This window comes from Ahaetulla prasina, chromosome 2 (assembly GCF_028640845.1).
Source record: "Ahaetulla prasina isolate Xishuangbanna chromosome 2, ASM2864084v1, whole genome shotgun sequence".
In the NCBI taxonomy this organism is placed as follows: Eukaryota; Metazoa; Chordata; class Lepidosauria; order Squamata; family Colubridae; genus Ahaetulla; species Ahaetulla prasina.
The window spans coordinates 190084569-190107163 of NC_080540.1; the positions used below are offsets into that span (position 1 = coordinate 190084569).

Sequence of the window (22595 nt, forward strand, 5' to 3'; positions counted from 1 at the left end):
TTTAAAGAGAATTCCTATAAATGCGTATAGCAGCTTCATAAAAACAGTGCAAAATGTTGTTAACAAATAATATTTAGATTATGAATGTGTCACTTATTCATTGCATTACATACCTCAAGAATTGCCCGTAACATACTGGAGGTGATTCCTTCTCCCTTGAGGCTAAGCAAACAGCTACACAGTGGCTTCATACCACCATGGAGAAGAGCAATTCCTTTTGATTTTTCAGAGGGCTTACATATCAAAATACTCTCACCTATTACATACAATGTCATAAATTAGAAGAAAAAATATTGGTTTAACAGAATTCCCATGCATAAATAATATTTGACTACCTAGGCTGCAAGCATATTTATCCAGGACCTGGCCACTTTTAAGAAGCAGATAATTTACATTGTTTGTTCCCTAACTGTAACATAATCTTTTACATAAAAAGTACTCTTCTGAACATGCTGTTCAGTATTTTAATAAACAGATACATGAAAAACTACAATAAGCTTACTTGGATTTTGGATTGATTTTAGTATATATAGAGTTGTGGCTCAAAATTAGGGTTGAAACCTGGTCATTGTAAAATCAGTAAAACATTTATTATCTTGACTATTTTTCTAGTCAAAGCATTGATCTGGCTGCTGTTTCTTAATAGCAAGAACACATGACATTGTCCTATCAGGCTCAAGGAGGACTTAGCTGAGGGAGGATCACATGAAAGGACTATCAATGGCAACTAATCCTCTCTTATGGAAAATAACTTTGATGTTTTGTATTTAGGACAGAGATAAGCAGATACTAAATTGCATCTCTCATTTATTTATTCTACCATCATGGTCGATGGTGAGAAATAATGGAAATTGCAGTTCAGCAATAACCAGAAGACCACATATTGCCCATGCAGATGTATTGTTATTCTACTTTACCTAACAAGCACACTGCCTAATCTTACTTTTGAAATTATCCCCTTTCCTCAGGAATTGTGGTGGAAACATCAGCTGAGGAACAGGAGACCCATCTGTATTTTTTTCCCAAGAATTTTTTATTATTATTATTTTTAAACAAACAATTCATCATTAATCAATCAGTGTGACACCTGGGTACAAAATTTTTGTGTCATCATATTCAACATTTATCATCATTTACTTAGTACTTATTTATCTTTCCTTTTACATTTAAATTTAAATTTAATATATTACAACGTATTTTTCCCATATTTATTTTTACATTGCCTATTATCTATATTCAGGTGCTATCCATTGATAAAATTGCCCCCATATGTTGTAATACTCCGATTCTTCCTTCCCTCTAATTGCTAATGTTAATCTACTCATTTCTGCACATTCTAATATTTTCTTAATTAGCTCTCCCTTTGTAGGAATTTTTTCTGCTTTCCAATTTTGTGCAAATACCATTCTTGCTGCCATTATTACATGTATAATCAAATCTATATTTTCTTTACTAAATTTCTCTGGTAAGATACCCAACAGGAACAGCTCCGGTTTAAGATCAATATGTTGCTGTGTCATTTTCTCTAGCCAGATTTGAATTTTTGCCCAATAATTTCTCGCTCCTGGACATGTCTACCACATGTGATAATATGATCCTGATGTCTGGTGGCATTTCCAACATTTAGTTGATTTATCTTTGAATATTTTTGCCAATCTTTCCGTTGACATGTGCCATCTATAAAACATTTTTGGGGGCTCACCCATATTGATGGCGGTGGTGGAGGATATTTTCAGCAAGATGGCACATTTCATCTGGATGCCTTTCGTTACAGATGAATGGTTTATAGAGTGCTTTCAGATCACGGAAGTCAACTTAGTTCCATGTTTTGAAAGGCATTATTCCACCTTTTGGAGGTACAAATCAGTTTGTCATCAGTTCACCACCCTGTTACAACCAGATGCTGCAACACTATTTAAGGTGTTACTGTACATACAGCCAGGACAATTGAAATGACCCTGTTCCAGGCCTTGCACAGGAGGCACCCAAGGGTTTTACCTGCAACCTCACAACAGGTTCTCATCCCTGGAGTCATAGATTTTTCTAGAGGAGCAATGTGCTGCTCAAGCGCTGTTGAAAGAATAGCTAGACCAAGCTAAACAGTCTTACAAAAAGTTTTCAGACTTCCCTTGGCAAGAGATGCTGACAAATGCAGAGGGAGATAATGTGTGGCTGCCTACCAAATTTTTAGCCTTTTCTTAGCCCTCTTAAGGCCCTATAACAGGTCAATACTGTGGCCTTTCATTTGTAATTGCCAGAGTCTATGAAAATGCACCCAGTTTTCAGCATTCTTTGCTGGTGAAGGAAGCATCACTAAACACTTTGAAATCACAACAGCATCTACCCCACCCCCACTCCGTGATTGTTGAAGGCAAAAAGGAGCTCAAAGTGGAAGAAATATTGGAGTGAAGGAGGCAGGAGAAAGGAATACAAAATTTGATTCATTGGAAGGACTGCCCAGTTCATGGGAAAATGCAAGGTATGTGCATGCTCCAAAATTAATACAACTGTTTTCCCAGGCTTCCCAGACAAAACAAGATCTTCCATGCTCCCAGGACTGGATTCAATCCCAGAATTTAAAGAGGAATCAGTTAGTGAATGGGTTAGCCATTCAGAGTGGAACCCTCTATGGGGAGACATCATGAATGGCAAGGCTCTGCCTTCATCTTCGAGGTCTTCACTCTATGAGGGAAAGGGGGAAGTACCTGCAATCTGACTTGGATAGCTCTTTTGTCACGTCATCGCTAGCTACCCACATTGTCCAGTTCCCATTGCAAGGGAAATAGCTGAGCTGTTTTTGGATTATGTTTCTGGATCATTGGGGGCGGGGGCTGTTTAGAGGAGCTGATGTGTGGGGGTCTCAAGGTGGAGTAAAGAGACATTCCAGCATGAAGGTGATTTGGGGAATGAAACATATGAGAGCAAACCCTTAAATCTATGTCTGCCATTTCCCAAGGAAAGGCAGTCAGTCTATAATATTTTTGTAAATAGTACTTAAGAATAAATGAATTGCTTTGGCCTATTCATGAATTTGTTTTAGTTGCTTGTGCTTGACAGGAATTGAAAAATGGAGCACCTGGCCTTTCATATAAGCTCTGAGATAGGTTAGGCTGACAGAAAGTAACCCAATGAGCTCTATTAGTAAGTGGAATTTAAATTTGGGTCTTTTAGATCCTGAAAGCTAGTGTGTCAAGCTTTATGATTTACTTTTTTCACTGTTAATAGAAACGTGTTTTCTTACTGTAAAGGGGATTCACTTTTTTTGTCTCTGAACCATTACAGAATTGTAAAAATTGTAGAAAAAAATTAATCTTTCTATAACTATCTGGGTCATTGATACATCTTATAGATTGCACTCTAGGAGGATTTATTCTACAATAAATGTTTTTGACTTTATTTATTTATTTTATTTTATTTATAATTTAATTTCTATACCGCCCTTCTCCCGAAGGACTCGGGGCAATTTACAGCCATATTAAAACTACAAATACAAATAACAATTTTAAAAGCGAATTAAAACCAAATATTTAATGGTCAGATCAACTAAAATGATCAAAGACCGACATAAAACCCGTTTAAAATTACAATTAAAATTATACTTAGGCTAGTCCCGCACGATAAAATAGTAGAGTCTTCAGTTCACGTTTGAAGGCCCGGAGGTCAGGGAGTTGGCGTAAGCCCGGAGGCAGCTCATTCCATAGGGCCGGTGCTGCCACAGAGAAGGCCCTCCCCCTGGGGGCCGCCAACCGACATTGTTTGGTCAACAGCACCCTGAGGAGGCCCACTCTGTGGGAGTGCATAGGTTGTTGGGAGGCTATCGGTGGCAGAAGGCGGTCTCGTAGATAACCCGGTCCTAAGCCATGGAGCGCTTTAAAGGTGGTGACCAACACCTTGAATTGCACCCGGAAGGCTACCGGCAGTCAGTGCAGGCCGCGTAGGATAGGTGTTATATGGGAGCAACGCGGTGGTCCCTCTATCACCCGCGCAGCCGCATTCTGGACTAGCTGGAGCCTCCTGGTGCTCTTCAAGGGGCGCCCCATGTAGAGAGCATTGCAATAGTCCAGGCGGGAAGTAACGAGGGCGTGAGTGACCGTGCGTAAGGAGTCCTGGTCAAGGAAGGGGCGCAACTGGCGAATCAGGAGGACCTGATAAAATGCTCCCCTGCTCCCCTGGCGAGCACTGTTGTTCTATTTATAAACACAAACAGATAAAGGGCTCTAAATGCATTTACCTATAGTATCTACTCCTTTCCTTCCAGCTCTTCCAGCCATTTGTTTGTATGTCAAGATATCCAACAGTCTGCTACCAAATACAGGAGTTCGGATAATTACCCGACGTGCAGGCAGATTTACCCCTGAAGAAAGTGTAGAAGTTGCTATTAAAACTCGCAGGACACCTTGACGGAAAGCTACTTCAATTATGTCTCGTTCATCAAATGTCAAACCTGAAAAATAATTTAAGATAAATATGCTTTATAAGTTTAATATATACCACTTTTCATTTTCATTAAAATTTCAATTAGTTTACAATAAAATGGTAAAAATGATAATCAAATTTATCCATTAAACATTAAAAGAATTAACAATAGTGGTAGAGAAAACAAAAATATCCCACCCTGCCTGGAAGCCTCCCTGCTTTCGATCATGAGATCATTCCAACAGAGAGCCTCCTCTGTGCAACTGCTACCTGAGCGATGGCAACTTTTGGCATCTACAACAGAAGAGCTTTGCTCACTGTTACTGTCAAAAGCCCACAATACATTATATTTAAAAAGCATAAAAGCCAGACTAAAAGCTGCTTATAACAATTCAGATGGAAATCAAAATATGCAAACCTTTACTGAAATTAAGCACGCTGAATTTTCCTAATCAGGAAATGTTTGAGGCAAATGTAAGTGCATGTTTGTTACACTGTTGGAGATGTCCAACATTTGGTCTTAAAAGTCATATAAAAACAGATTTTGAATCCTCTCAGGGGTATCAAACTTTATTTCATTGAGGGACGTATTGGGGTTGTGTTTGACTTTAGGGGGGGCTGGGAGGGGGCGTGGCTGGGGAGGAGCGTAACCAGCTCGACATCACTCATGTCGGGAACACCTGTGGTGGCTAAGTGCTAAGGCAGAACAACTCCTTCCTGCCTTTAATTTCAAACTTACTTGAAAAATGTGTGCTGTTCTTAACATCCCTCGCTAACCTCAACTCATTTTGAGGTTTCGCTTTTCTAATATCTATACTTTGAGAATTACTTCTATGTACTTTCTTTAGTGACATATCCCTCTTTCCTTTTTTATGTGTTGTTCTTTTCAATCTGTAGATATTCACTTAAGTATTTTTCTAATCACATTAGTTTTTGCTATCCTCCATTTTTTTTCCTTTTAGGACATCCTTTTATGTCTTTATCATCTCTCCTTTTTTTGTAGCCATCTATTTTTTTGTTCCTTTTACAAACAACTTTGGCTACATAGAATCCTACTTAATGCTCTGACTTAATTAAAGTGTATAATCTCAAGGTACATACCAATGACTGCACAATTCCTGTTAATATATTGACAATTCCAATATTACATGCACCTTCCTGCTTAAAATTATTACAATTTTCTGAACTGCTTATCGTGTTCATGCCAAAGCCCATGTGATTCTGCTGAGACGTTGGTTTCCTGCCTGGGGAGTAGTATTAATCTTGTGAAGACCATTTTATTAAAATAAAAGTTACCACTGTTGATACATTTATTAGTTCTTCTGGTTAATTTAATACAGATCCTCTTAATAGTGCTACCAAGTTCATTTCCTTGGATTTCTCTTCAACATGAATTATTTTTAACATGCAAGGCAATTCTTCCTCAATTTCCGTTACTTCTGTGGTATTTGAATAAGTCTATTCCTTCAATTGTTCTGTTCTACAGTAATCATAAGACTCTTCCAATTATGTTTAATTCATCTTATTTTATCTCCATATTTTTATTACTTATTATTAATATATTATTATATATTATATATTATTATTTTATTATATAGCCCATAATAGCCACAATTTATGTCAACATTTTTTGCTATATTAATTTAGTGGCTTCATAATCTCAGCATAATTACTACTTCATTTCCTTCTACCTGAACAGGAGTTTATCTGAATTTTTTCACATCTAGTTTTATTTCCAATAATCACCAGTTTAAGGCCTACAGATCAAACTCAGTGTGTTTAAGACATATTCTTCTCCATCCTCCTCTATGCACATATTGAGAAGTATGATAACAAAAAGTGTACCTGCATGGTGAAATGCAACTCCCCATTTGATGGTCCGGTGAAGCACACTGTCCAAGCCAGAAGGTGACCGCTTTAATTGAATCAACAACTTTTCTATCCCTTCCTGGCACAGTGTAACTGGTGAAAGGGTTGACATCTTTTGAAGATCTTCAGAAAGGAAAACAGTCTTAAAATCTTATGCTTTCTCTCCAAATCCCTTATCTTCTTCAATCCCTCTTGACTTACTCTTTTGTTGAATACTGCAGAATTCTCTGGCAATGATGTCCGCTAATTTCTCACACCAATTTTTTGTTGGGCAAAATACAAGAACTGAATGGCCATTCTGAATTGTCTCATAACACAGAGTCACCACGTGGTCCTCATCTCCCTAATTGTATAAAGTGACAAGTTCATATTAGGGCTATGGAAATAAAATGGAAGGTTTAAATATAAAATTCTTCAAGATGCAAAAGAATGAGGATTAGGATTGCCTGAGTTGTATTTGTAAATTGTATTTCACAGCCTGATATTTGACTAGAGGGTGCTGTTGAGTAAAATAATATTATAATTAGAAGAGTACAATAAATTATGCTAGGAATGCCATACTAAGAATATGGAATAGATATAAACCCAGGCTGTGTCCAAAAAGGTCTTTATTGATTTCAGCACAAGAAGCATTTCATAGAAAAAAAAACAGTGAGCAAAGACAAATGGTTAACATATCAAGATTGCTAGTACAGGACTATGTAGAACTTAAGATGAAATCAAAGAACAGTTCACTACAGCAGGAGTTCGTTGTCAATGGTTTTCATATATATCAAATGAAGAAAAGGTTTAATATAGATAAAAAATAATTGGAATTTAACAATATAAAACAAAAATTGAAATTGATTTGTTTGCGAATGGTGAATATATGGTTGCTAGGATGTATAAATATTTGCTGATATTTCAAATGGAAGAAAAAGTTAAAGAGTGCATGATAAAATGGTACCCAATGTTAGTTAACCTGGTCCCTACCGCCTACTAGTGGGCGTTCCAGCTTTCATGATGGGCGGTAGGGGTTTTGCCCAATACTGAAGCACTTTCCTTTTTTTTAATTTAATTGACTTTTAAAAAAAATTTCATAGCATTATTGAAAAACATTTTCATTAGGTTTTCATAAAATTCCCCATGACAATTTAAATTTCTGAAAATATACTATTTGTATCGCCCGTGCATAAGTTTAGTTCACGTTACATAAGTGAAACTAAATGGCGCTATAGTGCGACCGCAAACAAAAGAGCCTTGTCCCAGAATAGCTCGCGCATCTCCCCCCGAACCGGTGGGCGGTTAGAAAATGTTATTACTAACAGAGATACAAAAGTGGGCAGTAGGTATAAAAAGGTTTGCTACCCCTGGTATAACCAATATCGGTTATAAATACCGTATATACTCGAGTATAAGCCGAGTTTTTCAGCACGTTTTTTGTGCTGAAAAACGTCCCCTCGGCTTATACTCGGGTCTATACGGCTTATACTCGAGTTGTTTTTTTTTTTTAAGCCCCTTGGCTTATACTCGAGTATATACGGCTTATACTCGAGTTTTGTTTTTTTTTCTTTTTTTCACATTTTACTGGACGGCGCGGGGAAGCCCTGCCGGTGCAGTGAGAGGGCGGGGCGGGGGAGCCGCCAGCCTTCTCAGCTGAGGGAGGGAGGGTTTCCCCAACCGGTAGGTGCCTCATTTCCCACCCTCGGCTTATACTCGAGTCCCCAGTTTACCCCAGTTTTTGGGGTAAAATTGGGGACCTCGGCTTATACTCGGATCGGCTTATATTCGAGTATATACGGTAGTTAACTTGTTGGGTCATTGCTTCAGAAATATTTGCTTACCTACCTTGTACTCTCCAAACACCCTCATGCACCTTGCTTGCAGCTCCCTGAAAACTTTCTGACTTACTGGTGTTTCTCATGCAGCGCCTCATATATACTTCCTTATCCATACACTCTTCCTGGCCAATGCTGCACCCTGCACACCCTCCCAACTTGTGTAGGAGGTACTGCACAGATTAGGAAGTGTATGGAGGTCCATGAATTGCCAAAAGAATTTTAAAGACAAACATTCAGATGAAACCAGAACTTCTTTTATAATAGTATAGGCATATTAATATTCATAAAATGTTGCCATAATTTTATATAGAAAAATGGCATTCTATCAAACTAATTTTTAGTATGGGCAATTACCTTAATATTCAGTACAGGTTGAATTTCTCTTACAACTGCATTTGAAGAGTCATAAATCTTGTTGCCAATTTTTACTTGTTCCAGAAGGGGTACTGGACGGAAGTCTGTGTGGTACAATTCTGCATTTAGCCAGGAAGCCAGAAGATCCAAGTTAGGAAGGGTGGCACTCATTCCTATGATTTGTGTTTTGTTACAAAACGACTTTTCAATGTTTTGTCTGCAGGAATAAACAAACCTATTTTGAATTTTGAAAACTGATTCCACTGCATAATTATTTATAGAATTTATTAACATATTAAATCACACTGATGTGATGGTCAATAGTTTTACAAAATGAACTCTGTGTCTAGCAAAAATTATTACTTCCTACTGATGGGAAGCATGGATAGTGGAGATGGATTTATATACCAATATTATCAATTTATATTGCTGCCTATCCTGCAATTACAACACTGGGTTAAAAAACAAAATCAGCAATTACTAATAAAATAATATTGTCCAGGCACAAGCCCAACTCAACCATAAAGAATACAGAATCATACTGATATAATCTCCTAACCTTCAGAACTCATGCCAAGGGAACATCTGGTCTTCAGGGACTTAAGAAATGCTAGCAGGATCATGGCCCTGCAAATCTCAGAGGGCATGGTGTTCCAGAGGGCACACATTACCAGAGACAGAATGCTTCCGAGTCCTTCCAAAAGGCATTGGTTAATAGAGAGGGTTGGGAGCAATGCCCAATCTACTGGACATAATGGGCAGGAACTATCAGGGAGAGTTGATTCTGAAACCAACTTAGCTCCTATCACAAGGAGCTGTATAGACAGTACCTTGAATTTCACTCAGAAACCCAATGAAAACCAATGCAACTTGTGGAGCAGCTGTGTAACATGGAAGCAACTGCCTGTACTGCTCTGTTCTGGATAGGTTATCTGTGATCTTCAAAGATAGCCCTTTGTAGAGTGACCATAGGGTGTAAAATTTGAAGTCTTAAACTTCTCCGAAAATTTTTCTATTAGGCTATTTAAGTAGTTTAGCAGTTTCCTTTACCAATACACAACTTCCTCAGTACAACTCTTTGGCATCTTCTCACTAACCCTGATGTAAGAGACAACAAAACATTTTTTAACAAGGCTCCATTAGAGAGGTACCTCCCCCGTCACAGGTCCTCATTGTGGTGCAGAGGTTTCCTAGAAGGGATTTGCAAAGAACACTAGGATTGTATGCTAACAGCTAAACAAGCTGTCTTCTATTTTGGGCAGCAATGATACAGAAAGATGTTGGAAGCAGAAGATCATTTTCATGACAATGGCAAAATCATGTCATACTGCTTGGGAGAAGACAGTGGTACCACACTTCTAGTTTACCAAGAAAACTACTTGAGTAGATAAGATAAAGCAATTAAGAATATAGAATTGGATGATAAGCCCTTATGGCACTCAACATGCTATTAAAGAAGAGCTAAGGTTGGAGTACTAATGATGTTATGAGGTAGCTAGATTAAAGCCCTTCAGGTACTGATGTTGCCATGCAAGAAAAGAAAATCTGAAGCTGCAAAGATAGAACTAACATGGGAACATGGAACATATTGTAAGAAGCATAAAAAAGATGGAAAGGCTCGATATATTTTCAGTTTTCAGGTGAAAACTGAAAAAAATTTAAGTAACAGCAAATTGAAAAGACTGGAATTGGACATTTTCAGTCAATAGTTTATTACTCAAGAAAACAAAAAACAAAGGAATGGTGTAGACAAATATGCAAGAAAGATGTGTTGTTTATGGTTGGAGACTACAATGCCAAAGTTAGAAACAGCAAGGAAAAAAGTGTAATTGGACTGCTTAGCCTAGAAAACTGAAATGAAGCAGGAGGATGACATCAGTTTCTGTCAATCTCTTTATTTCTAATAGTCTTCAGACAACCAAAGCAACACGAACATTACCAGACAAAGTACACAAAAATCAGACTGGTTATATTATCGGTAAAAGGAGATGAAAGATCTCAGTTAAAACAGGAAAGCAGGTTTTGATTATGGTCACTAGAAGAGGACTACCTATATAGTTTTTTATCATTGGCCTCAGCAGGTGTTACTACCTGGCTAATCTCACAAACTAAAAAGGATTGCCTAATTAAGACTGGGTGGAACATCCACCCATATCTGGGTGTAGATATAAATAAAAAGAAAAGTGGATTGTAATTTATTGAATACTTATTATATAAAGTGAAGAGGCATTCTAAGTGAGAGTCAAACAATCCTTCAAATAATAATAAAATGCATTAGGGACAATTCCTCTTAAACAAATGTATATACTTAACAGCTTTCCCAGAACCCAAGTTAAACACATTAAGAGTATATCTAAGCAATGATGCATCTATGATTTAGAATATCCATTCCAAAATAAGACTAATTAGAAGTGATCATTAAAAAGTGTTTATGGTTGCCAAGCAAAATATTTAACATTTTAACAAAATTCTTAAACTCCAAATACGTTTGTTTTAAAAGATCAAACAGTAAAGAAATCATGATTTTTCATGCTACCTACTTGTTTTTTATTCTTTTAGTCAAAAAACAAATCTTTGCCAGCAGAAGTTCTAATAAATATCCTCTTTGAGAATCTCCTAACATGTGCAATTCATCCACAACAACTATTCCTATAAAAAGTGATGTAGAGAGGGGAGAATGGAATATGCATATTTTAATTAGTCTCTATACCACCCTTTGTCAAAGTAGATTCCAAAACAGCATCAATTATAAAAGGAAAAATAAATTTATCAATAACCTTAAAACAAACTGTATGACTGTATTCACTACCAAGTCAAGTTTTCCCCCTAAATAAGGAGAAATACTTGGATTGTGTTCACCAAGTGGAAAATACTATTGTAAACAATAATGTAAGCATTACATTATTGTAAACAAGGATAGCAACTAAGATGCAAATAATTCAAGTAGCTGACAGAGACATGAGGAAAACACAAATATCTTCAGTTCTTTCCATCCTACTGAAAATGAAGACGCTCATGTTTTAAAATCCTCCCTTTATAAAAGCTAGAAGTTGCATAGAAGCTTCATTCTACCTCCATTCATATGCATGGAAAGTAAAAAGATGGAATGGAGCTAGTAAATTATTCTATTTCCTCCTTCAATGATTATGCTGTGGTCTATAGCAGAATTTCATGAAAAATAGACTAGAATTCACAAGACATCTTTAAAAGATAAGCATCTTGAGTCCTTGCTTCAATAATATTGGCAAAGGTATCATGCACAATATACTGTATTTTTACAGCATAAGACACACATTCCCCACCTCCAAAAGTGGGTGGAAATGTCTGTGCGTCTTATGGAATGAATATTGTCGATCGCTGCTGCTCTATCAGTGGTTGGATCAGCCTCCTGGAATATCTTCGATTAACTGTTCCAGGCGGCTGGGATCCCCACCACCTAGAACAGCTGATTGGCAGTATTCCAAGAGGCTGATCCAATTGCTGATAGGCAGCGGTGAACGGCAGCAATAGGCCTCCAGCGTTCTCCGGTGGAAGCAGCAAACACAAGAGGTGGTAGCAATAGCCCTGTTTCTGGTCGGCCAGCCCATTGATTGGCGGGGCTATGGGAGGCCGGGATCCAGCTGTCAGTCAGCTGACTGGTGGTGGGCACAATGGAGCAGAGGCCTGACAAGCCATGTGTTGGGGCTGGGAGGCAGAGGCAGATTTTTTGTTTTCCTATTTTCCTCCCCAAAAGCTAGGTGCGTCTAATGGTCTGGGGCTTCTTACAGTGCAAAAAATACGGAACATTTTGTAGTCCATTGTGCAATTTGAATAAACAAAAATACAAATTTCTCAAGTGGAAAAAGTAAATAATGACTAAAAACAACATCCCTACAATGGAAAGTTCTGGAATGACCAAGACAAACCCCAGATCTTAATCCCATTGAGATACAATTTGAAAGGGACTGTGGCTGTAAGAAATCCCTTTAATGTTGTGCAGATGAAAAAAATTTGAAACAGTAGGAACAAATTTCTCCTAGTTGACATCAGAGTGGTAGTCAATTATAAGAATTTTTTTGAAGATTTTTTTTAATGCCAAATGGGACAATGGGAGATATAAGATCCAAGGAGATACTTACTTTTTCCACAGGGGAAATGATATATGGTGTTTTTTTCTGGAAAATATGATTCGAAAGTGAAAACTTGACTTTACTTGTTCAGTTGCATCATCTTTATCTTTATAGTTTGAATGATGATAAAATATTGGTATGTTCACATGTTAAAAACACCTTTACATGGAACATTCTGGCTTTTTCACATTTCTGTACAGAGAGCAGGCATGCACAGATTTATGTCAAATCATTTTCTGCCAACCATTCAGCAAATAATAGTTTTAATTTTCTCTCCTTCTCAATCTAGCTATCCCTTATTCATACTTCTTCTACATTATACTTTTTCATAATTTTGTCTTTACTAGGGGGTAGGGGATGTATGTGAATAAATGTGTTCTGTCTTTCTGTTTGTGAGAGGAAAAACTGGCTTGTGTGTGTATGTATGAAAAGTAGAAAGGTCAAAGTTATAATGCATACATAGTTAGTGTATAATTTTTTTAAAGCCAAATCTTTTGATTGTAAACAAAATGTGTTACAGAAATGGTTATCATGCAGAAAAAAGGATGTACCCAAGTAAACAATTTGTTTCTCATTATTTCTCTTTAAATTAATATTTGTCATCTTACCCAGAGAGTCAAGAGTTTTCTCATCTATGAGTCTATTGACCAGACCGTTGGCTCTCTCAATAGTACAAACTGCAACATCCAGTGCAGAAAATGGGATTGAAGGAGAAACACTGCCTATATAACCTTCCACTTGCACACCCTCTTCTTGGAACGTAGCCTATTTTTCAGAAAGAAGCATATACATATAGTATTCAAAATCAGCCCTACATTTCATTCTAAAATTATTACCTATTAATAGAATGTTAAGATGGGGTTGTTTCAATGTTGATACTTATAAACTCCCCATTCTTTGGCAAATAAGTAGATAATAAACCTCATTAAATAATTACTTTCCTTAACTCTCAAATGATCATGCCAAGAATATATGTGACCTATGTTGCTTCAAGTTCACTTGATGTCACAACATCAAGAACATTGCCCCATTCCAGTTTTTAAGAACAACATGCAATCCGTAGCCACTAAGCAAATTCCCACTGTATTTTTAAATCACACCTGTAAGTAATATTTCTTCTCTTTTGCCACAGAGATAAAAGGGAGAATGAACAATGCTTTCTTCCGTGTTTCTAAAACTCTCTTCAATATGAGTAATTCAGCAACAAGTGTTTTCCCCGCACTGGTAGGAGCTGAAAGTCATTGAAAAAAAGGCATCAATTTACAAAAAAAGATTCACAGCTAAGACTTTTTTTTTTTCATTCAAGAACTTCTAAAATTATAGACTGTTCACAGAACACAAAAACTCATGATTTATATAATTGTGGTTTCATTAAAGACTATAGCAGATTAACGTGTATGGAAAATTGATATAGGGATTGATATGTAATTTCACTTAGATATAATAAATCCTTCTTTTCTTTGAACAAAGATGCTTTCAAAATTATAGTATTATATATCATAGCTTCCCAGAGCTGGAAAGCAAGTTTGATGAATGAATAAGTCTATGGAGAGTCTCAGTCATCCAGATCATGATTGCCCCAAAGGTGCTTTTTTCCAAAGGCAGTTTGGACTTTTTTTTTCTTTGAAGACGTTTCGCTTCTCATCCAAAAAGCTTCTTCAATTCTGACCCAAAACCACAATGATCCAGAACTGAAGAATCTTCTTGGATGAGAAGTAAAACATCTTCAAGGAAAAACAAAAAATCCAATTCCCTTTGGAAAAAGGCACCTTTGGGAAAATAAATACCACATAACAAGAAATTAGGATTCCAGTAGTTCTTGTGTTTTCAGCTCTCCCTTGGTTGAAGGATTGATATCCCTATGAATGTCCATTGGAGCATTTCTCTTTATCTAATACAATATTTTTTTCTACAGCCACTAGCTTGGAAAACATACCTATCAAGCCACTATGTTTCTTATAGAGTATTTACATACATCTTGTCCTCAAACTTTCTGTAAGAATTATTCAAAAGTTGGAAGAATATTAGTATCATTTAAGAAATAAATTTTGTTCATGTTTTTCCAACTTTCCCATGCTTAAAATGTAATCCAAATCCATGTCATTTGACATTACCAAAGAAACTGCCATTAAAATTAATTTATAATAGAAACAGAAAAGGGATGTGCACTATCCAATTCAATATCTAAATACTTCAGTAAAAATAGTCTAAATTGTTCTCCATTAAATCCTATAAAATTAAAAAAAACTGCAGAAAAAGGGAAAAAATAACAGTAAATGTTTTTATTAGCAGCTCTCTTACCTGAGTAGACTAAGTTCCTTCCTTCCAATACTTGATTAGCCATCAAGCACTCTGCTTGCCATTGGAACATACGAACTACTCCCAAACCATGATATTTCTCCAGGACTGTTTTGGGAAGCCCCCAGTTTGCTAACAATAGTTTGTCACTATTGTCATCAGGAACATCCACATTTTGACATGGTCCTAAGTGAAAATCCAGCATTACATTAGCATTTTGCTACTGTAGGTGGAACATACAATATAGAGAATTAACAAATATGAAAAAGTTGCAGTGATTTAAAAACTAATCAATTATAGTTTACAGTTGTGAGATCAATAAGAACTGACTTTTGCTCCCTGGTTAGGAGTCCTAAATATTCATAGAAAATAATGGGAGCTGAGATTACTACAGTACTTAGATGACAAGACTTCCTGGTAATCAGTGTGAGTTACTGATATGATAGCACAGATAACCACATTTAATTATTTTTCACAGAAATTTATAGTGTTTTTGAAATATTTAATATGAATAAATAGCAGAGGTTTTAGGGGAACAATATTTTTGTCGGTTGCAGGCAACCAAGCACATAGATTAGATTTGGCATGTTTGTCCACCTATCAAGTCCCTTACAAGGACCTGGGATAGGCAGATCTTGTTTGACAGTGTTAAGAGTATCATCACAGGATGTAAAGCTGTTCCAAATAAAGCTGCCTTTTGCAATTGACTGATGGTGATTTTATCAATGTATTATTATTTGGAACTCACTTCCCAAAGTCCTAGGGAAACTCTTCCCTCCATCCAGCTGAAAACTCACTAAGTTTGTGGAAGAGAATCAATTGCTGTTTCTCACTGCTGAAACAGGACAAAAATGGTAATGTGACTCAAAATGGGAATGTTGAGACAGACATAATTAAAGCTACATAATTTAGTAGGCACCTTTCTTCATGATCCTGGTTAATGATGTTGTGAAAAAAAAATATTTCTCCAAAGATTCCACTACAGTTGAACTAGCTAGCATCTGCATCTTCTGAGCAACTGCAGTTGCATCAAGGTATGGGATCCTTCAATGCATTTGTTCTTTTTCTATGTATGCCCATGTGAATATGCAATCTCTAGCTCATAAGGCACTTCATATACTGTATCCTTTAGTTTTGGCAAAGTGCCTATCCTGAATCTATAACCAGTTGTCAGAGGGATGCAAAATAGATCTGACAGATAAATGTATCACATAATGCTTTTGTTTATCAACTAATAGAACAAAATGTTTTCCAGAGTTAAATTAGTTTGATAAAGCAGAATTTAGAAATTATTAAAGAGGTTTAAGTACTGTAATTCATTTTGAATTGGTGTGTCTTTTCAGATGCGATAACATAAATATGTCCCCTGAAATACTGCATAAATGGTTTTTTAAAATTCATACAAAGGAGAAACATACAGCAGAAATCTTATTTAATGGTTAGAAATTTGCCCATAAACATTCCTTTCAAAGATAAATCTTCTGCCTTATAACTAGTCAGAAAAATGTGTGATAAGGTAAAAAAAAATAAACTTAATAAAATAAAATTTAAATAAAATTTAACAACTATCATTAATTGGATTGATTTAAGAATTCCCATGTGTAGAAAACAGTAATAGCTTTGAGCTTTCTTTTACACAGCTGATGCTCCAGAACATGTTTCTGCAGTCCCATTCTGCACAATGATCATTTGACATTTTAATAAGTCAGCAAAAGTTGTAACCAAAAAATTCATGTCTGGCCACTGCATGCTTTATTTGCAGATCAAGCTTAGCATATATCGCCTGCAATGAAGCCTTACTAATAAAACTTTATTCTAGCCATTATTTTTTCCCAGGCGTTCAGCTCACAAATGTATTTCTTATATTTCTCATCCCTTTGAGACTGAACTGAACTGACCGCCCGGTTACGGGTTCAAAACTTGCTTACCTTGCAAGCCGCGAGTCCGGCTTCTGGAGCTCTCTAACCCGGCAGGTGGGGTGAGCACTGGGCCCCTCGTGGCCTCTTCACGGGGGGAAAAGGGGGCCGGGGCCGCCTTCAGGAGCCACCGCCTCGGTTCTTCCAGGCAGCCGCTCTCCGCCGCCATCCTCCCGCCTAACCGTTCAAAGCACCCGGAAGTGTCGTCCTTGACTGGCGACTCCCCATCAAAGCCTCGCCCAGATACTGCAGGAACTGCGGTCACGCATCTCATTCGCCGTTGCGCAGGTCCTGGCATCCATAGAGATATCCGAGGGGATCCGGCATTGGATCAAACCCGCGACTTTGTCTCCTCCCCTTAGACATTGGTGCTCGGATTCAAAAGCAGCAAGAACGGGGCTGCCTCCCTTTATCCCGGTGTTTCTCCATCTCAACAACTATTAACAGGTGTGGACTTCAACTCCCAGAATTCTACAAGCGGCATCGTACATCTGACTGACTGGGGCAGGGGTCTCCAACCATGGTCCCTTTAAGACTTCTGGACTTCAACTCCCAGAGTTCCTCAGCCAGCTTTGCTGGCTGAGGGACTCTGGGAGTTGAAGTCCACAAGTCTTAAAGGGACCATGGTTGGAGACCCCTGGACTGGGGGACTCTGAGTTTAACTCCACGCATGCTAAAGTTGCTGAGAAGGGAGCAGTTTCTCAAGCGACTTCCGAAGCAGCCGCTCTGCGGTTTTAGCAGGCCTGTAATGGTCCGTTCCTGTCTTCCTAACGCACGGACATTAACCTTTCGTCTTCATCGCAGGACACAGAAATATGCTATTTTAAAATACTGGTATTTCGTGTAAGCATTTCTGATTACAGGGCGAAATTAAAGCAGGGAACATGGGCTATGTTGTTTTAAATGTATTCACTTGCTTACATATAAAGAGAAGGGTCAACAAATGCTATACATAAATGTTAATGAAATTATTGGAAGAAATAATCCATCTGGTTCAGTTCCAAGCCGGGAGAAAGACACCGGAAACATGGAGGCTGATTGGAAAGATGGTTTAATGATGAAACAGAACCAAATTGGTTTGAGGTCTTGGGGAGCTGACCACATGGACTCGAGTGTGGGTGGCTTTTATAACTTCTCTTGGGCTTTGCACTTGAACTTCCTGGTCCTATGCAAGAACATGTATTTCTATTGGCTGTTGTCACACACTCATGGGGCCATGTAGGGATCATAGCTGGCTCTGTATGTTGTCTGAGCTCCCAGATTTGGCTGAAATTTCCGAGGGGATGCAATGAAGGGGCATTGGGCAATTCCTATCCTATCTTTGTTGGATCTTGGGTGAGGATATTTGCTTATGAATAGAGCTATCTATCTCTTTATCTGTTAAGTGCTGACATCTGCTGAGTGCTATTAAGAAAGGTGGGGACTGCTTTCCAAGAGCATGTTTCTCCATTTCTCATCCAGGGAAATATAATCATCTGCCTTTTTAATATTTCTCAAAATATTTCATTTTTCTAGGAGAAGAAGTGCTTAACTTTCTACAATACGTTATCATTGAATGTATCTACAATAACAGTTGGGACAGACCTTGGAGGTCTTCTAGTCCAACTCCCTGCACAAGCAAAAAACCCTATACCATTTCAGACAAATGGTTGTCTAATTTCTTCTTAAAAATTTCCAATGTTGGAGCACCCACATTTTCTGGAAGCAAATGACTGATTAATTGTTCTAACGAAACTTAATTAGTTTCGCTCCATTGCTTCTTGTTCTGCTTTCAGGTGCTGTGGAGAATAGGTTGACCACCTCTTCTTTGTGACATTCTGTTAGATATTGGAACACTGCTATCATGTCATCCCTAGTCCTTCTTTTCATTAAACTAGACATACCCAATTCCTGCAACCATTCTTATGTTTTAGCTTCCAGTCCTGGTAGCTTCTTTTTCCATTACCTGTTTTTCCAAACATGGTTTTCTCCACATAATTGCTCTCACAGGCAACATGATAGTATCTCCAAGAGAGATGTTAAAATCTGCATGTGCAATAGAGCCATCCACGCTATACCATCTCCTGCAGCTGCAGGACAAGGAGGACTGGAATGTTCCTCTGCTCTTTTAGGCAGCTAAGAGCCCACATTCACCTTTGTCAGAAGCAGGGACAGGAACACATTCTAACTGCAGTACAGCAAAATGACAATGGCCCAGAGCAGCTCGTCAACGATGCTGGAAAGAATATCATAAAGAGATCAAGTTGGATCATTCTGCCTGTCCCAGGTCCACAGGGAGAAATATATAAGAATCAGCCTGATATTAGACTTTCTGAGAAGGAGGAATAACCTGTGGCTCTGCCTCCCTACAAAGGAGCTCTAAGATGTGATCATGTTCTTCTGGATCATGACATGTGGGGAAGGTATAACCTGACTCAGCCCAAAAGACACAGTGGGTGGCAGGTGGCATCTCACACTTCCTACATAACCAGAATGGCAAGAAAAAAGAAATGGAAGGGAACAGCTAAAGGCCAATTTCTCCAGGTGAGTACTGCATTAGAGGCTTTTGTTTTTCAAAGTTTTCAGCTTAACCTTGAGTGTCAAGTCTTACCAGACATTCTCCTTATTGTTGTTGTTGCAAAGTCATGTCCGACCCATCGCGACCCCATGGACAACGTTCCTCCAGGCCTTACTGTCCTCTACCATCCTCTGGAGTCCATTTAAACTCATTCCTACTGCTTCAGTGACTCCATCCAGCCACCTCGTTCTCTGTCGTCCCTTTCTTCTTTTGCCCTCAATTTTTCCCAGCATTAGGCTCTTCTCCAGTGAGTCCTTCCTTCTCATTAGGTGGCCAAAGTATTTCAGTTTCATCTTCAGGATCTGGCCTTTTAAAGAGCATTCAGGGTTGATCTCCTCTAGGACATTCTAGGGTTGATCTCCTCTAGGACATTCTCCTAAGGAGGTTGCTTGGATCCAAGTCCAGTTCTGGTTATAGTGCAACCTCCTTCTGGGGTCCTGAGTGGAGAGAGATAGGATGATTAGACCTACATTAGGGGCCAATTTATGGAAAAGGAGTAATCTGAAACTAAGTTTCTGGAGGATAGAGAAGTAGAGCTCTCTGGCATTGCCTGGTCAGGTTATATTTTGTCTCATACCTGCAGTCCTCTAGCTTCCTTGTAGGTCTTTCATTGTCAGAAGAGAAGTGTTTCTATCTGTAATAGCCACCAACTTGCAAGGCTTTCACCATCCCTTTCAGCTGTGTGTTCTGGGAAAGAAGTGACAGTTCCTCAATGGTAATACAGATAAAAATAGGGCACCTCTTTGAAATTTCACCGGGATCCCAGGGTCTCTCCTTCAAGGTGCTCAGGTTCTCTAAAGTGTTTTCATATTCTTCAGGGGAATCCTTTGAATGACAAGAATTCCCCTGTGGCCACTCAAAGAAGTTGAAAAGAGATTCAGAACTGCTATTTCCATGGACTCAATTGACTTTAGAATAAAGAGAGGACTAATCAGGTTTGAGGCATTATAAAGTCTATTAACACTTAGTGTGATCTTGATTCTGTATCTCTGTTAATGCAGCCTAGGAGTGCATTGGCTTTTTTGGCAGCTGCAGCTCACTGCTGACTCATATTTAAGTGATTGTCCACTAGGACTCCAAGATTTATATTTATACTATATATTATATATTTATATTTAATACATTTGTTATCTCTCTCTCTCTCTCATGGATTTAATACTAGTTGTATATGCTGATTTGTAAGTGTCTCCAATCTGAAAAATCCTAGATACCAAACATTATTGTGTATCCTATAGTTAGTATACAAATTAAGCTTTCCGCCACCTCTGACAGGACCTGTGTTTAACTCATAGAATCATCTATTGCAATGTCCTTCCTGTTGAAGATTACTTCAGCTTCAATCACAACAATACAAGAGCAAACAATAGATTTAAACTTAATGTTAACCGCTCCAATCTTGATTGCAGAAAATATGACTTCAGTAACAGAGTTGTTAATGCTTGGAATACACTACCTGACTCTGTGGTCTCTTCTCAAAGTCCCCAAAGCTTCAACCAAAAACTGTCTACTATTGATCTCACCCCTTTCCTAAGAGGTCTATAAGGGTCGTGCATAAAAGCACAAACGTACCTACCGTTCCTGTCCTACTGTTGCTTCATGCTTATGCTTATGTATGGTGTTATGACAAATAAAATAATAATAATAATAAAAACAGTGTGCATGTAGCTATTGAAGATAAGCAAGCTCAAGAAACAGGCACAGCGGAATTCCAGGAATGTTCTTTATTGTTGTAGGGAAGAAAAGCAAAATCTTGAAACTTGGCAGAGTTTTCCTCTAACCCATCTTACATGATCCAAAATCAAGATGGTGTTGTTTCAAGTTTCTTTCTTATACTTTCCTCTTCCTTAAAACTGAATAATCTTTTCTGAAAGTTCCACCCCACCCTTAATATATTCCTTCCTCCCCTGTTTAAGATTTATATTAAGATCTATAATATAAAGATCTTTAATCTTTCATAAGTATACTGAGTACATAAAATATATACAGTAAATAGTACACAAAAATAATGATGTGCATTAAAAAACAAACAAGTTTGGCTTTATGGTGGATGAATACTTAAAAGGTAACTCTTATATTACAAAGTAACATTTATACTGTAAAGTATAAACTACAAAGCATCTGTTGAAATTGCCTACATTTTCCCTGTGGTATATATACAAAAGGACTTTGAAAAATAGAAGGCTAACAAAGTAACTGGTCAAAATACATCTCTGGGAAAAAGACCAGGACAACATGATAGAGATCTTTCGCGCTCTCTTTCATGCACACACACGTTGACATACACACACCTTAATTCATTGAAACTGTATTATTCTATATGATAGAGATGCACAGTATATTTTAAAAATTCAATCTATGTTACAATGAGAAAATAAACCTGAAGATACTATAACTGCATCTGTGAGTTCTCTTTGGAAAAGAAGCAAATAATACAATGTCTCTCACTGTTTGGCCAGTGCTTCCTGAATATCCTCAATACATCCACTTAGGTCCATTTTACTGAGAACCTGACTGATGCGCTCCATAGTAGCATCATGGTTTGCCAATAGTCTCCATTCTTTTAGTGTCTCATATTGCGCATCCCGCCTATGCTGATGGTCCAAAAAAATCCTGTCAATTGTATTTTCACTCAGTCCCAGGTACCTCATAAATTCCTTCCATCGTAACACTGGTACAGCATCCATCACAGCATATAAAACCACAGGACCTGGGGTGGGGGGAAACATACAGTTGAAAAAATGCATCTAGCATTTTTATTCTTTCCTCAGTACCTGACACTCTATGGTAAAGTTTTAGGTATATATATTAGAAATAGAAGGCAACAACTTGAGCTCCCATATAGTTATTTGAACAGGACAACTATGCAATAAAAACTTAAGGTGGAAGCATTAAATCCATTCCATTGAAATTTTAACATAACCCCCTCCCCACATTAATCATCTATACAGTATTCAGTATTTCTACCCAGATAAGTAATTCCAGGGGTGTCAAACTCACGGCCCGTGGGCCAGATGCGTCACACGCTGGCCACATCCACCCATTTAGCAAAGGTGAAAAAAGTCATGATACGTCGTATGATGACAACATGATGATGCGAGTTTGACACCCCTGAGTTATTCTATAGCCATTAGCAAAACTATCTATTAGAAAAAAATATTAATTTTAAAATGTCCATTATATTTATCTGTTGTAGGATTCCTCAGGGTCTAGGTTCTGACAGTTTTTTAGCAATGCAATTTTTATTTTTAAATACCAT

General features: G+C 37.8%; 2 protein-coding genes across 4 annotated transcripts in view; both read right to left on the bottom strand.

The window, feature by feature from the left end:
- POLQ (DNA polymerase theta) overlaps positions 1-17283 on the bottom strand; it is a 72661-nt gene extending 55378 nt beyond the window's left edge. The window contains exons 1-10 of one of the 2 annotated variants that reach the window (XM_058171215.1): positions 16795-17283; positions 14870-15052; positions 13669-13799; positions 13177-13333; positions 11000-11108; positions 8460-8676; positions 6487-6628; positions 6262-6408; positions 4232-4444; positions 114-256 (exon numbers count right to left, since the gene is read on the bottom strand). In XM_058171215.1, coding sequence (XP_058027198.1) covers positions 114-256; positions 4232-4444; positions 6262-6408; positions 6487-6628; positions 8460-8676; positions 11000-11108; positions 13177-13333; positions 13669-13799; positions 14870-15052; positions 16795-17080 — 1728 coding nt within the window. In that variant the 5' untranslated portion in view covers positions 17081-17283. Of the gene's footprint in view, positions 1-113; positions 257-4231; positions 4445-6261; positions 6409-6486; positions 6629-8459; positions 8677-10999; positions 11109-13176; positions 13334-13668; positions 13800-14869; positions 15053-16794 lie in introns of those variants that run through there. The other variant, XM_058171216.1, reaches the window with a different exon arrangement.
- Positions 17284-21045: 3762 nt separating this feature from the next.
- Positions 21046-22595, bottom strand: part of LOC131193455 (tumor necrosis factor receptor superfamily member 1A-like) — a 49978-nt gene continuing 48428 nt past the window's right edge. For both annotated transcript variants that reach the window (XM_058173614.1, XM_058173613.1), the window contains one exon: positions 21046-22046. In XM_058173614.1, the coding sequence (XP_058029597.1) occupies positions 21781-22046 (266 nt within the window). In that variant the 3' untranslated portion in view covers positions 21046-21780. The remainder of the gene's footprint in view (positions 22047-22595) is intronic.